Source organism: Orbicella franksi, chromosome 4, assembly GCF_964199315.1.
Source record: "Orbicella franksi chromosome 4, jaOrbFran1.1, whole genome shotgun sequence".
Classification (NCBI taxonomy): Eukaryota; Metazoa; Cnidaria; class Anthozoa; order Scleractinia; family Merulinidae; genus Orbicella; species Orbicella franksi.
In genome coordinates, this window is record NC_138148.1 from 15309719 (window position 1) to 15324536 (window position 14818).

The window sequence follows — 14818 nt, forward strand, 5'->3', positions numbered from 1 at the left end:
TTTAACTCACTCACGTTTGCTAAAGATTTCTTATAGCGGCGCGAACTTTTACCTGCCTGGTTTTTAAATGTCTACCGTTTAAAAACCTAAGTTGGATTGCATTTGCTTCAAGCGAAAATTATTACTGCCGCACTAATAAGCATTTCGAACAAAAAATTTTCAGACGCTTTTTTTCTTCATTTCGGAGAAAGGCCGCAGATCTCAAAGCGACACTGCGCTCGTAAAAGAATTTTGAAATTAACTTGGGAATCACTAACTTTTGAATGAGCTAATTTGAAGAATGCTTATTTCAAGTTACAAGTTTCGAGATTAAATAATGTTGAACTAACATTTCCATGTGAATTTATAGCATGATACTACGACTCAACTCTGTGACTCTGTTGTAGCAGTTAGAAGTTTGTTACAGTTTAAAAGAAAACAACCGAGGTCGTGTGAAATTTTCTTATTCCAGAACCCGGATCACATGAGTGCTAAAAAGAAGTGACGAGAGTTTGACCCCGTTATATCGTTGTTACACCTTGTCTGAAAGGGAGCTGGTGTCAGCTCTCGCATACACTAATCACCTCACTAGACAACTCTCGTTTACCTCTCATCAACTTGACTTTAGATCCGATCATCAAAACCTCAGAAGGCGTCAGTTCTTGTCAAGCTGTTTTCCGCAACAAATCGCGTTCGAAAGTTTTTTTCGTTCTGTCATCAGCACGGCGTGGTGTTGTAAAGTCAAGTGAAATTAAGGGCTTCAATCACACCAACAGCAATACAGAGGAACACCAGATATAGACCAAGGTTCACGCCAGCGTCAGCCGAGTTGCAAGCGTCATCGTGGTAGCAGGAGACGGTACAATCGTAGGAGTCCTTTGCAATCTTTTCTTCATCGCACACCTTCTCCATTTCATCGCACAGTCGTTCATCTGCGCACAGGCTTTGCACAAGTCTCATGCGATCATTAATTTTCTGCCAAATCCTCATACAGCGGTCTCCAACTCCATGGCAGTCTTTTAAGTATTTGTGGTGGTTCGCTTTTAAAGTGGCCTTGGTACACTGGCTTTCATAGCCCTTGCAGTTGTAACACGAGATATTATGTCCTAAATGACTTCTTCCTGTTGGCAAAGAAATGCAAGTAAGCGTCATTGCTATTTCCCCGGAAATGTTGATTTTAGGTCTTCTGAAACATGGCTGGAAATGGTAGTGGTGATCAGTTACTCAACTTGAAAAATCGCTGACTATTCCCCCTAAAACTAACCCTAACAGGGTCTGAGAGGTATGAAGCCCGGTAAGTGTACGGAGCCCGGTGAATGCCAGCATAATTCTTCTTTCTTTTTGTAGCGTTTGGTCGACTATGTTGCCAAGTTTTTAGTCGACTTTTGTGTCGACTTTTTTGGCGAGTTTTTAGTCGACTTTTTTGACGAGTGTTTTTGTCGAATTTTTCATAATGAGTTTTCCTAACGCGTAGGTTGATAGCATGAAATAATCCTAGAAACAACAAAATCTCTGACTACTCCAAGCCAAGATGAAAATAGCGTTCAATGATATCATTATGTCTACCACAGTAATCTTGCAATGGGAATATAGTCTGGAAGCCGAACACCCGCACATGTCGATGTTATCAAAGTAACTGTAAAAAGCGCAAAAAAAAAAAAACACACACACGGCCATGCTGGCCAGCATCTGAAAGAGCTAGCCCAACACGAATGCATGCATGCATGTAAAACAGTTGACAGAAATGGTTTCATGAACAATTTAGGGTGCGTTCCTTTGGGGTGATCTGGATCAGGATCAGTGATCCAAGATCCCTCAGATCATGGTGCATCAAAGCATAGTTAGTGGAGGGGTCTTCTCTACTAACTATGATCAAAGGAAGCGATGAATCCACTCTGGTCACGGATTCATCGGTTCCTTTGATGTACCATGATCCGGAGTGATCTTGGATCACTGATTCTGATCCAGATCACCCCGAAGGAACGCACCCTTACTCTTTTATTTTAATCAGGAATAAGTCAAAAAAAGGTCGAAAGTAAAGTTTACTCAAAACTCGACACAGAACTGAAGTAGACAGAAACCTCGATACAAAACTCATCAAAAAATGCAACACAGAAGTCGACAAAAACACTCGTGAAAAACAACAAAAAACTCGCCAAAAAAAATGTTCTCCAAAAAGTCGCCAAAAGCCCACCAAAAACTTGACTGAAAGCTCGAAAAAAGAGTAATAACCATGGCACTTACCGGACTCCGTAGTTAACAAATTCTTCGCTACTTTTCGCACAAAGATTTCCCTTTTTTACCGAACATTGAACTCTAGTAAAGAGGGTTCTAGCGAGTTTTAACATGAAAATTGTATTGTCACAAGCGCGACCGGCAGTTCAATCACTCAAACGCGAACGATCCAAATCGGTTGTCTCGCCTGATCGCCTGATTACAGATGAACGACCGTGTTAAACAGGAGGGACGTTATTTTAAAAACAATGCAAAGAGATGACGAATATATATATATATATATATATATATATACTTATAACACGACAGAAACGTACATTGGACTCACAGAGAGCGACTTCAAAACTAGATACAGAAACCACACCGTATCATTCCGCCACGCTAAACACAGAAACTTGACCGAACTCAGCAAGCACATCTGGAGCCTCAAAGACAATGACATCGAACACTTTATTTCCTGGCGCATTCTCTCCTCACACTCGCCGTATAACAGCTCAAGCAAAAGATGTAACCTTTGCCTTAAAGAAAAATTCCTTATCATCTGCCAACCCGAGCTATCAACACTTAACAAACGTAATGAACTCGTATCATCTTGCCGCCACAGAAACAAAGCCCTCCTACGAAACAACTAACCCGTTAAATTTCGCGCTGCATATATTATGTAAATTATATTGTATATAAACGGTGGTAAAGATTATTCTTATTAAATCCCCTGATGAGTGGGCAACCACGAAACAGGCTTGTAGGGATGAACTTGTAGTTTATTTGTGTTTTTCCTCCCACATTGTATACTTCGCTCTACTCTGATGTATTGAGCACTGTTCTACGAAAATCAAATTTTACACTTAATTAAGTTCGACAAGCTCTGCCGTGCTACACGACTCTGGCACGGCAGCGATTCAAACGTCGTGCTTCTGTCGCGCCAAACTAAATTCATAAATTATGTCAATGTGTTTTGGCGAGATTTCGTTCCCTCGGGGAGTTAGGAGGAGAATTGTTATGAGGCTTCAGTAAACCCTGGATTTGATTCGACTCTGGCACGACGTCTGAATCAGAGTTGATTTCCTGCCGTGCTACAGTCGAACCAAATTGCAATTTAGTTCGGCACGGCAAAAGCACGACGTCTGAACTGGGCCTCAGCGACAGACTGTTCATTTAGAGTGAAAAGTAACTTCGATTGTCATACCAATTACTTCACGTCAGCTGGGCATACGTATTCACTCAGTCTACCGGCCCAAGGGATTGAAAGCGTCAGCGAAAATTAATCGAGTCACTAATTTAACTTAACATGATAGCACGATTTATGTTACCATTAGCGAAACCCCACAATTTTGTAAATTTTTACCATCCCTGTTTTGAGTCTAATTACAGCTGTGCCAAATCGACCGTAGCGTCACTTAAGTAACCAGTCCGTCGGCTTGTCAGCATTATTTTCTAAACTCTCTCGAACCATGCACTGGATGTAGCTCTCCATGCAAAGGAATAACAATTATTTAGACTTTTTCGGTAAATTATGAAGAGTAGACAAGACAGAGGTTGTACCTTGGGACAAAACGAAAACCTACAACCGATGGTTTCAGGATGTGGTTTCTGTGGTCTGAAGACATCGTTCTTCATTGGTTATAACAAAATAAGCATGCCAGACATATTTTAGATCTTCACGGTTTTATAAGCTTGACGGGGTAAAATGGTGCGAAGCATTTGAATTTAGTCTTCTTGTTCAACAGGAAACTCGGAAATGTTTCTTACATACTTTTAAAATAGAGGGAAATGGTTAGGAAACCTGGCAAAGTTCTTTGTTGTATGTTTCTGTGTGCTTCTTTGGGGGTTGACCCTGCACAAATTACAAAAGGTGGTTATGTGCGCTTATACAACTAACCAGTAGAAGCATTGTGATTATGTAATACATGCATAGTCTGTGAACATAAAACAAAGGATGTGCAGCGTCAAAGTCCTTCCAACATAAATCTTGGCCTGTTTGTTTGCTTCTTTGATGTCTACCAGCTTTCCTAACCATTTCCCTCTATTAACTCTAGTTTCTTGCGATGAAAGTCAGTTGCTACGAACGTGTTTAAATAGAAGTACTCGCCATCACGTAATAGGTCCTCAGTGTTTCTGTCTACACATCGAGGATACACAGATCAATTTAGTGTTATATCGCGGTACGAAACGCCCTGATTAAGGTTTGTTCGTTCATAGTCATAAAATGCCCTACACCTTCTTACTATTCCTTCATATGGCACAGAAATAACAAACATCGACTTACCAGATTTGCTGACTAAAAGAATCACGACCACATTCGGCAAAAGATGTTTCATATTGACTTGTACCTTTACTTTTGTGATTCCTGATTCTTGCAATTGAACATAAGCGCTTGTCGCGCAGGGCCTTGGAACGAGGAAAAGGTGGTTCTGGAGACACGTGATTTTGTGCGATAGGCTACTTTCGATATATTAAAGTTCAGCTTGATAGCGAGGCTTAAGCGACACAAACAAGAGAAATGAATAAACATGCTCATTAATAATCCATTTCCGAATTACTTTTTACCTCTGCTTCAAAACGAGGCCTGGTGTACAACCTTTCATACGGAAATAAGTTTGATCTGCATGACAACGAACGTGCAAGAAAAACTCATTTCAATATTAAAGGTTGTGCCCAAAGACTTGTTTTGAAAGAGGTCAGAGCAACACAGAAATAGCTTATTTTCTTTGTTTGTGATCTCTAGGAAATGTCCCCAAGATGAATTTTAACATATCGAAAACAGTCTATTCATCGCTCGTTAAAGCTGTTCGAGTAGAGCACCTACAGACCTTAAAAAACGTTATATTAAACAAAGAGATCTTTTTGGCGACTATGAATGAAGGCTCTCGGTATGATGTGCAAGATTAGCATTTTACAGTGTAGAAATTCTTTAATATGAAGAGCCTTTTTTCTATAGTCACTAAAAAATGTACTAAACATGTCAAGGGTTCACGGTCCTCGCTGTAAAACAGAATGCCTATTCCGGCCGCAAGTGGCATTCACACGTTTCCTTCTGCAGCCATCAAATCATGTTTCTTCAAAGTCATTTTTTCCTCACGGTACGGTCTTACCAGCTAAAAGGGACGGGCGACTCTAGGATTGCACAGTGGTACTGTACCACTTCCTTATTCTCGTTTAGAAGGGCGATATTTGCTTCCCATAGTGTGAAACAGCTTGGAGATTCTCTATTGCCTGTACTGTAATGTGCTTGGGAGACCTGAGAACTGTGAGAGTGAAGTGTCTTGCCCAAAACACAGCTCAGTGATCCTGGCCTAGGCTTAAACTCAAACCCCTCAAATCAAAATCCATGCAATATGCTAACCGTTGGACCAACCTGTTTAGTTTCAACTGAGTTACGCAACTTTGAAAGCTGTTTTAAGATATATTGAACATTGGAGCGAGATGGACAGATCAGTGGGTTCTGTGGTACAAAAAATTGCCTTTCTTGCGACGAGTTTCATTAGATTAGAATGTAAAGATTGTACAGATATAAGGATGTCATATGATCCTCAGTAGTGTTAGCCTTAAACGCAGCCGCACTTTGAGTTCGTCACGTAATCTTCCTTCCTCACGTGGTGGAGCAAAGTTGCGTGACAAGCACAAAGGGCGCCTGCGCTACGGCAGTGTTAACACCTACAAAAGTACGAAATCCTGAGGGGACACATGCTATTCGCTGAAGCGAAAACGTAGAGTTCAGACTCCTCACCAACGAGATTGCTGACAAACCTGGGCAACCATTAGGCCCCACTAACCATGTTGGCGTACTCCGCTGACACGAAATTGTATCACTTCTGCCTGCTTCGTCCTGAGCGTCGTTTCCGCGCGTTTTATCGAAAAAGCGTGAAACAGGGAGCGCAGGTTTTCCGAGTATAACAAGGCTCAAAACTCTACGCGTACCGTGTTCCAATAAAGGCGAGAGACCTGGGTAGGAGGCCACCCTTCTCCTGGGTGACTGGATTTCAGTCAATGGGAAGTGGTCTGGTGACTTCTCATGACCTTATGTAAGACTTACATTGCTTTACAGCAGTAGTCAAGGAAATTTATTTCGCAAATCCACTTGTGGCCTACAAATTCTTTCTTTAAACTTATTTACGAGTCTTAACATTAGTTGCATTGTGTTCGGTATAACATAGCACACCCTAGAAATCTTAAATGATAGCTTACATATTCAGTCAGTGATGCTAAGCAAGGCATTACTGACACATTGCTAGATTATAACAGGGACGCGAACTTTTTTTCCTGCCTGCGTTTGGCGTGCTTGATTTTTGTATAGTGGCTACTTTATCTCGTAGTGACTATTGTATCCTCCTTGCAAAAACACTTATCTCATCGTTTTAAAAGCTAAGTTGGGTGATTCAAGAAAGCGATACCACGAGCGATAATTATCCGTGCCGCACTAATATGCTTTTCAGACAAAATTTTCAGATCCTTTTTTCGTTAATAAATGAGAAAATCAGATTTCAGAGCGACACTGCGCTCGTAAAATGAATTTTGAAATCGGAGGCCGATATTACTACAAATCACTAACTTTTGAATGAGCTAATTTGAATAATTTCCATCTCATTTCACAAGTTCTTCCGTTTTGTCATCATGAGCACGGTGTGGTGGGGAAAAACTAGTGAAGTTAAGTGAAATTAAGGGCTTCAATCACACCAACAGCAATGCAGAGGATCACCAGATGTAGACTGAAGTTCACACCAGCGTCAGCCGAGTTGCAAGCGTCATCGTGGCAACAGGAGACAGAACATTTGTAATCCTCCTTTTTCTTGAGGTTGGCGCACAACTTCTCCATTTTATCGCACAGTCGTTCATTGGCACACAGGTTTTGCACAAGTGTCGTATCATCACTCGTTATCTGCCAAATCCTCATGCACCGGTCTCTACCTTCTTCACAGTCATGCAAATATCTGTAGGGGTTTGCTGCCAAAGTGGCCTTGGCACAATACTTTTCAATACCCTCGCATTTGTAACACGAAATATGGCCGGAATGACCTCTTGCTGTTGATGAACAACAAAGGAATGCAAGTAAACGATATTACTCTTTTACTGAGAAAAGTCTGTTGATTTTCGGCGTTCTGGAACACGACTGAAAATGGCAGTGATAATTAGTTATTCTACCCGAAAAATCCCTGACTGTTCCCCCTAAAATGAACCCCAAACGGAACCTCACAGGTCCTACAGTGCTTTTCCCAAGAAAATATCTCCGACGATAAACCGGAAGTCTGGAAACTCAGTAATTATAATATCGCCACACTTCTTTCTCTTCCATATGGTTAACCCTACTCACATATCCTTTTGCCAACATGTATTTTTCATCAATTTGAGGGTGAACACATATTCTGATTTCTATAGTGATGTGTCCCGTACAAGACACCCCGATAAAACTGTGTTAGTTCATATTCATTAAGTTTCCTACATCTTCTTACTATTCTTTTATGTCACCTAGAATGAGAAACATCGCCTTACCAGATTGGATGATCAACAGAATCACGACCAAATTCAGTAAAAGTTGCTTCATCTTGACTCCCTTCCGTGATTTCAGCATTCTCATCCCCAGAGCCACTCGTCGTTGTTAACCAGCGAGGCCTTGGCACGACGGAAACAGGTTTCTCCTAATTCAAAGTGCGTTTCCTTCTCGAAAATATTCCCTGGTTGATACCTTACTAAAACTGTTCGATTAGGCCACCTACAGACCGTAAAAGACCTTAACAAAGGGATTTTACAGAAGGATACTCCAACTTGAAACCTTGAGCGCTGAAAATTTTTTTGGCTGTGTTTTTTTGGAAGACTACATACAGAATGAAGGCCTTTGAAATAATGTACAAATTCTTGTTAACATCAAGAGTACCTATTCTGTAGCCACTAAAAAATGTACAAAAAAGTAAAGTTTCACGCGCGGTTCCAGTGTCCTCTGTGTGTAAAACAGAATTTAATATTCCGACCGGAAGTAGCATTCATATGAAGCACTTCGATGAAAATTCTCCCTGTAAACTAGTTCTAAACTTCCTGAAGGTCTGTAGGAACCGTGACCGAAACGTTTTAATGAGAAGTCAACTAACGATACATTCTGGGGGGTATAAGCGTTAAACTTGTGAAAATCCACCCAGCTGTACCACTTCCTCATTCTCATCTTCTGAGTTAATTTGTGTATATTTAGGTGATGATTACATGGTGCATTTCCGGCAGACCGTGCTGAAATTTCATTCTGGTGAGCGAGCTAGAATATTGTTGGGATTGCATGACGAACCTCAGCTTTCTCTAACTTTCCCCAGTACAATTTAGACGAATTTAATTCAAGGACCCTCTAACAGTAAAATTCGACGATTGTGCAACGTAAAAATCGAATTAGATTTTCGGATTTCGTCCAACGCGTTTTATCCGTGTTAGTGGGACGGATAAAATATTGATAATGTATATTCAGTTTAAATTCCATCTAATCTCCTGAAAAGGAGTTAGGTCTTTAGGTCGTTCAGAATAGAAATTAGTGTTCTATTTTGCCGCTTAGCTTCGTTTCCCTTAGTTCTAAGTCTTTCAGTTTTCAGGGCCCCTCGTAACTGGTGATCAAAATGGCGAGTTCTTTGGAGAAACATTATTCCAATGACAGAAATTTCCAACCGAAATTTTCGGAATTTTTCTCCAGATGATACACAACCATGACAACTGTTTCTGCAGTCAAATTTACTCGTCTCCCAAACCTTCTTGGCGAAGCGAAACTCGATATGTGAGTCACCCGGCCACTTGATCAACATTTGACAAGACAGTTGGCATTTTTGCAAATTACGTAATAGATGACCTGCTAACACGATTGACGTTAAACCATCTTCCTTCTGAATAATTGCGCAGTTATTACGGGAGACGAAATACAGGAAGTTTTAATTCACCGTTTCAAAGGCGTCATGTAAATTAGGGGTTGCGTGCAATATCCACTGAATCCTGTTTAGAAATCTTTCGTTAACAGTACAGAATGATGGCTGAAAAAAACTTTACTCGAGGTGGAAAAGAGACCGAAATAATCGTAGAACCGTTATGTTCGAACATTTTGACAGGTGGATCACACGACAAGTTGATATATCTCGCAGCATTCAACGTTTTTCTATCCATTACTGCATTTCTTGGGAATACTCTGATCCTAGTTGCCCTTCGCAAGGAGTCTTCCCTTCATCCTCCGTCCAAACTCTTGCTTCGTTGTCTGGCAGTTACTGATCTTTGTGTTAGTCTTATTGCGGAGCCTCTCCTTGTCGTCTATTGGATGTCCTTGGTTCAGGAATATTGGGATTTTTGTCGCTACGTATTTTACTCTAGTTATATTTCCGGCTTTATTTTATGTTCAGTATCTTTGCTTGTACTAACTGCTATTAGCGTGGACAGACTTTTCGCATTGCTTTTAGGACTGAGATACCGGCAAGTTGTAACTTTGAAGCGACTCTACGTGATCGTAGTTACCTTTTGGATTGTGTCCACTGTCGCTGCGATATGTTTTCTTGTAAACCGCCTTATAAACTCTTGGTATTGTTACACTGTCATGCCATTATCTGTAGTAATCTCAGTCATCTGCTACACAAAGATTTTCCTCGGGCTACGCCATCAGCAAAAGCGGCAAGCACAAGTTGCACAAGGCCTTGTCCAACAAGACAATCCAACCCAAACCATTCGACTGAACAAAGTGCGATACAGAAAGGTAGTGTCCAGCGCACTGTGGTTGCAGTTGGTACTAGCTGTGTGTTATCTACCCTATAATGTAGTGTCAGTCTTGTTCAGTGATCACGGTAAACTATCGTCATTCAGTTTTCTTGCTTGGCAATTAGCAGTGACTTTAGTTTACCTTAACTCGTCGTTAAACCCGTTTCTTTACTGTTGGAAGATAACTGAAGTGAGACAAGCTGTAAAGAGGACAATCAGACAAGTTCTTTGCTGTTCACCGAGTTAGTTTAATTTATTGTAGTGTTATGCATCTGTTATTCTTTACAAAATAAAGCGAATTAAAATAGAGTTACAATGGTGGAGAACCTGAGTTCTTGGGACATTGTGTAATGCACCGAATTATCTGGGCTTTACCACTGATGTTTGAAAAAGCACTGCTATCCTTTTGAAATTCCGTTGCTGTTTCCCCCTCCCTTCTAAATAAAATATTGAAACTCAGGAGAATTTGCAGGTACTAGTTTTCAACATTGTATGTGGGGTAGGGGGAGAGGTAGGTGAAGTTGTATTCGCGCGCGACTGTTTGTCTGTTTGTCTGGCGTCTGTGCAAAAGTGCCAAAAGTGCAAATTTGTCCCAAGACTTTTTTCCATGATTGTAGATAACAAAGAAGGACAATCTATGAAATTTAATTTTACACGAGCTTGAGATTGCAAATGTGTCCTTGAATATATTATTAAACACTGGTTTTAAAGGGGAGTTTATATCAGAGCTTCAAAGCAAACAGGAAGAAGCTAGAACCTTCTAGTACTCGGAAGATCAACACCTGCCGCGCTTTCTAATGTTACTAACAACAGCTTTAGTAGCCTTATTTGCAAAATAAATACAACTTTAAATGTCACTTTTCTCCTTTATCATGTAAACCACATCTCATAATTTCGCGTAGAGGCGTCTTATTTCATTCCTAGTTATGCATTAAACCAGCGTCTACAGTTCGAACTTGACTCTGCTTTTTCAATTTGTTGGTTATTTTGTGCCCAAAAGAACACTGGGTATTTATGACCCGAGTGAAAAATCAACCTCGTTCCCAGACTCTCTCTTCTTACCGTTCTTTCTCACTCCAGGAGGGAGGGAGGAAGAGAAGAAATAACTAGGAACAAGGTTGATATTTACGTCCATTACAACACGATAACAGTAAAAAACCTATTGCCATGAATTGAACGGTCTGTAAAACAAGTTGACTTGCTATCAAAATCATCCGTTTCATGAATATTAATATATGACCTGATATGTTCGACAAACAATAAAGCCAAAGAGGAATGACCCGCCTCAATTGAATAACAATTACTTGTCATAAGTTAGACAAAATACGGTCGGGTGTTAAAATTTTGAGGGCGTTTTTAGTAAAACAATTATTCCACTCGCGCCTGTTGGATATTTAACAATTATTCCATGAGACCGCGTTGGATATGAAGTGATTAATAACCAACGAGCGCGTAGCGCGAGTTGGTTATGATCACTTCATATCCAACAAGGTCGAATGGAATAATTGTTTTAGTATATTCTCAAATCGGGTTTTTGCCGCCGATTTTTATTTCAACAATTTTACAAAGCGGTGAAAAAAACATACAACTTCCGGTCACATGCGCGCCGTGATCACCTGATTATTACATCACTGAATGAGCTGAATGAAATTTGACAGCTTCACAAACGACAAACTGTGGTCAACTGTTAAACAAAATCAACCTTGAAATATTCAACCGTTCAAATGCAAGGGAAAAAGACCGCTTCGGAAGCTTTCAAGTGTTTAAATAGTGTTCAAAGTTCAGGAAGATTTTCCTGATTCTCCGCCTCCATAGTAGTTGTGAACTTGGACATTGCAGTTGAAGAAAACCTGCGGAAAGCTTCTTCGCTCGCTTTGCCGAACCTCGGTGTTTACGAACTGATTTTGGACTAAAACTGTCCCTTCACTTTGAGGTTGCCGTTCTTGCTGGCCGTGGCATTGGTTTTCTTTCTCAGCTGCAGAGATACCAGTGCATGGGGAAGCTTCAGAGGCTCCGGCTGAGACAAAATCACTGAGAACGTGCGACATCTTCTTTTGCTGTTCTATGGATGGGCGATCATTGTACGATTCCACCGCCTGGTCTGATCTGTGTCCCGTAACAGACTTTATGTGTCTGGTTTCACAGTTATGGTCAGACAGAACTGTAACTGCTGTCGCCCTGAGGCAGTGGTTGGTTAGATGGGGCTCTATGCCAGCTCGCCTGCTCATATTTTTCAACATGTTGTCCAGCATGCTCGAGCCAACCGGCGAGTTGCAATACCAGATTTTGTCATCTGTTGGACTGAATTTCTGACTTTGGCCGTCTCTTGGTTTTTGGAAAAGAGCTTCGGAACTCGGGTTCAGGTGATGTAGGTAGTTTTTGATTGTTTTCACTGGGCACCTCTGAGAACCAGCAACGGCAAAGATCTTCGCGTCGGATTCATCCTCAGAGTCTCCAAGGCCGCCTTGATGATTTTTTGTGCTGCGCAGTGAACCAGGCTGTCGTCTGTTTAACTCAAAATACTCGACACCTCTAGGCGTTGTTCTTAGGGAGAGCATTCCAGGGTTCAACTGCCGCTGATTTTCTCTTCCTCGTCGTCCGAAGAAAAGGGTGAGATAAAACCATGCCGTTCTCTGCAGTTGGGCTGGATTTTGACTGTCGGCCGGCCCAAGTTCGCCGCTTTCAAAGAGCCTCTGGATTTGATCTTTTGACACTGCTTTCTTATGGACAACTCCAGCTATTTTACCCGTCTTTCTGAGATCCTTTACAAAGGCATCCAAAACTTTATTGGCTTCGGTAAACACAGCGTCGGAGATGATAGAAAAAGGCTTGTTGTTTGGTGGCGAGCGAAGAAAGCGATCTATGGCGGCTCGAATGGACTTCATGGATGTGTTTTTGTAATACCTCCCGTCTTTCTTCCTTGCGGAGGTGTAGAAACATTTAAGGCATTCATTTAGCTCCTCTTTGGACATGTCTTCAATTCGTTTCGAAAATTTTGTGGCAACAGGACTTGACAGCCATTCTGTAAATAACGAGGTAAGAATTTTTGTCGTTGTTACGAATAAATTATCAAAATATCGACAGTGAACGTAACAATTGTTGCTAGTTTTTGAGTAAAACTCCCACATACGTACCATTAAATATGTTCATGCCGAACTTTGTGGCTTTCTTCGTTTTTTCTGGGATAGCATTGTCTAATATCTCTTGAAGTTTAGAGGGAGACAGCTCCTGAAACCTGCCAGTATCGGCCATTATGGAGAGCTGAAGTTAAAAACTTCGTGCGGAAAATTTTTAAACTTGGCGCATTATTTTCCATATTAGGTAAAACTCCGACTAATGGCTCATAGTCGGAGTTTTTGAGCCAATTAGAGAGCTAGAAATGCAATAGTCGGAGCTGAGAATATACTAAGAGATGATAGATAACCTTCCCGGCGGCGCTATGCGCCTCGTTGGCCATCTACCATTTCATATCCAACGCGCGCTCGTAGAATAATTGTTAACTGTTTTATTTTAGTTTACAAAAGCTTAAGGAACACTGTATGTACTTATGGTCATGCTAATACAGGTTCGACTGCAGTACTTAAGCAGTGTGCTGTAAACTAACAAAGGTCTCTCGGTTTTTTTTTTTTGTCCAGAGGTTCGAAGGAATTGGAAAAAACGATGGTTTGTGCTCGACCTCACCAAGAAGTACCTAGCCTACTTTGAAACAGAAAAGGTTAGTTTTTGTGATTAGTTCATTTTGAGTTTCGCTCATAAACAGACAAAGCTTCATAAGCAGATCTCTTGTGTTCAGGTGTAATCCCTTCCCCCGAGCGTTGCCTATCTGAGTTTTCCTACTTAGTCTGCTGTAAAATAGCAGGACTTTTCATAAAACCTGTTTGATCAGTGTGAACACCTCGAGAACGCTTATATTGGCAGTTCAGACAGCAAGGTCCGTGTTCGGCAGATTTCCGTTAAAGCACACGAACACTTTGCGAGCCTCGCCATCCGAACATGTGCGGGATGTTTGGAGTTTAACAAAAAAATGGTCACTCTGTGACGTAATGACGTTACATCATGTTGCTGAAAACTTGCGTGGTAAAGACTCGGCAATCAGTGAGTTCTTGTTTCTGCGATAACGCCTTCATCTGGTACTTATTCTCCCGTGAGATTCGCGGTCGCCACTTGCGCCCTTCCGGCATCTTAGTTACCAATCCGTTCTCTTCCCAGGCGGACATCCCAAAGGGAGCGATCAGTTGTAAGGCAATCACCCGTGTCTACGAGCACCGGAAGTGCGGCAAGAGCAAACGTGAGTTCCTGTTTTGTGTGGACACTCCAGACCGTACATACACGATGTACGCACCGACCGAACACAGTATGAAAATTTGGATGACATGTTTAACGATATCGCCGACTGCTATTGAACTCCAGAGAGATCAAAAGTAGTGCAAGTGAAATGAAAAGCCTGTCTGACAGTGCAGCTCCGATAAAGCACCTAACTTGTTTTGTTCCAGAAAAGACCCGACGTTCCATGAAATGGTCACTCTTAAGACGAAGAGCTAGAAATCTACTTCCAAATATGAGAAGAAAGCGTCAAAAGCACATCTGTAGTAGCTCTTCAGTTTACTATACTGAGAATTTTTAAGGAAATGACAGCAATTTCAAAGCGGGTGGCAAAATTTTCCGCAAGCACTTTCTTGAAGTTAGCTACTGAGAAAATATCTTTATCTGTGCTCAACGTAGCTTGCAGAAACTTTTACAGGCAATACTACCATAAGTGGCTTTAGCAAATGGAACATTTTGTTATTCTTTTGTCAGTGTGTCAATTTATCATTTTTTTGGCACAAGAATCTGCTTTAGAAAACCATTAATTGTATCCCACGCCTATGTGAGATATGAATGACCAAACAAACTCCATTTCATC

The 14818-nt window shown here is 41.2% G+C and overlaps 5 protein-coding genes across 5 annotated transcripts in view; 2 read left to right on the forward strand and 3 right to left on the reverse strand.

The window, feature by feature from the left end:
* The window catches only part of LOC145483562 (myotubularin-like), a 53671-nt gene extending 39953 nt beyond the window's left edge, over positions 1 to 13718 (forward strand). Inside the window, exon 24 of the mRNA XM_081462097.1 lies at positions 13551 to 13718. Within this exon, the coding sequence (XP_081318223.1) occupies positions 13551 to 13648 (98 nt within the window). The 3' untranslated portion in view covers positions 13649 to 13718. The remainder of the gene's footprint in view (positions 1 to 13550) is intronic.
* LOC145483560 (uncharacterized) lies at positions 133 to 4975 on the reverse strand. The gene is made up of 2 exons (XM_081462093.1): positions 4481 to 4975; positions 133 to 1100 (listed from the first exon to the last, which is right to left on the reverse strand). The coding sequence occupies exons 1-2, from the start codon at positions 4530 to 4532 to the stop codon at positions 721 to 723; spliced, it is 432 nt and encodes a 143-aa protein (XP_081318219.1). The 5' UTR covers positions 4533 to 4975; the 3' UTR covers positions 133 to 720.
* Positions 6770 to 8338, reverse strand: LOC145486000 (uncharacterized). Its single transcript, XM_081464690.1, has 2 exons — positions 7702 to 8338; positions 6770 to 7233 (listed from the first exon to the last, which is right to left on the reverse strand). The coding sequence occupies exons 1-2, from the start codon at positions 7784 to 7786 to the stop codon at positions 6860 to 6862; spliced, it is 459 nt and encodes a 152-aa protein (XP_081320816.1). The 5' UTR covers positions 7787 to 8338; the 3' UTR covers positions 6770 to 6859.
* On the forward strand, positions 8939 to 10162 carry LOC145485327 (melanocyte-stimulating hormone receptor-like). The gene has a single exon (XM_081464008.1). The coding sequence runs from the start codon at positions 9200 to 9202 to the stop codon at positions 10160 to 10162; it is 963 nt and encodes a 320-aa protein (XP_081320134.1). The 5' UTR covers positions 8939 to 9199.
* LOC145483561 (uncharacterized protein KIAA1958 homolog) lies at positions 11271 to 13313 on the reverse strand. The gene has a single exon (XM_081462094.1). The coding sequence runs from the start codon at positions 13050 to 13052 to the stop codon at positions 11697 to 11699; it is 1356 nt and encodes a 451-aa protein (XP_081318220.1). The 5' UTR covers positions 13053 to 13313; the 3' UTR covers positions 11271 to 11696.
* Positions 13719 to 14818: the final 1100 nt, after the last annotated feature.

What these genes read in the sequence shown, in the direction of transcription:
- LOC145486000 (XM_081464690.1), bottom strand. Translation starts at nt 7,786, where the DNA reads ATGAGAATGCTGAAATCACGGAAGGGAGTCAAGATGAAGCAACTTTTA. An exon ending in TCTGTTGATCATCCAATCTG is followed by an intron (nt 7,234 to 7,701) that starts GTAAGGCGATGT and finishes GTTCATCAACAG; the next exon opens with CAAGAGGTCATTCCGGCCAT.
- LOC145483561 (XM_081462094.1), bottom strand. Translation starts at nt 13,052, where the DNA reads ATGGTACGTATGTGGGAGTTTTACTCAAAAACTAGCAACAATTGTTAC.
- LOC145485327 (XM_081464008.1), top strand. Translation starts at nt 9,200, where the DNA reads ATGATGGCTGAAAAAAACTTTACTCGAGGTGGAAAAGAGACCGAAATA.
- LOC145483560 (XM_081462093.1), bottom strand. Translation starts at nt 4,532, where the DNA reads ATGAAACATCTTTTGCCGAATGTGGTCGTGATTCTTTTAGTCAGCAAA. An exon ending in TCTTTTAGTCAGCAAATCTG is followed by an intron (nt 1,101 to 4,480) that starts GTAAGTCGATGT and finishes CTTTGCCAACAG; the next exon opens with GAAGAAGTCATTTAGGACAT.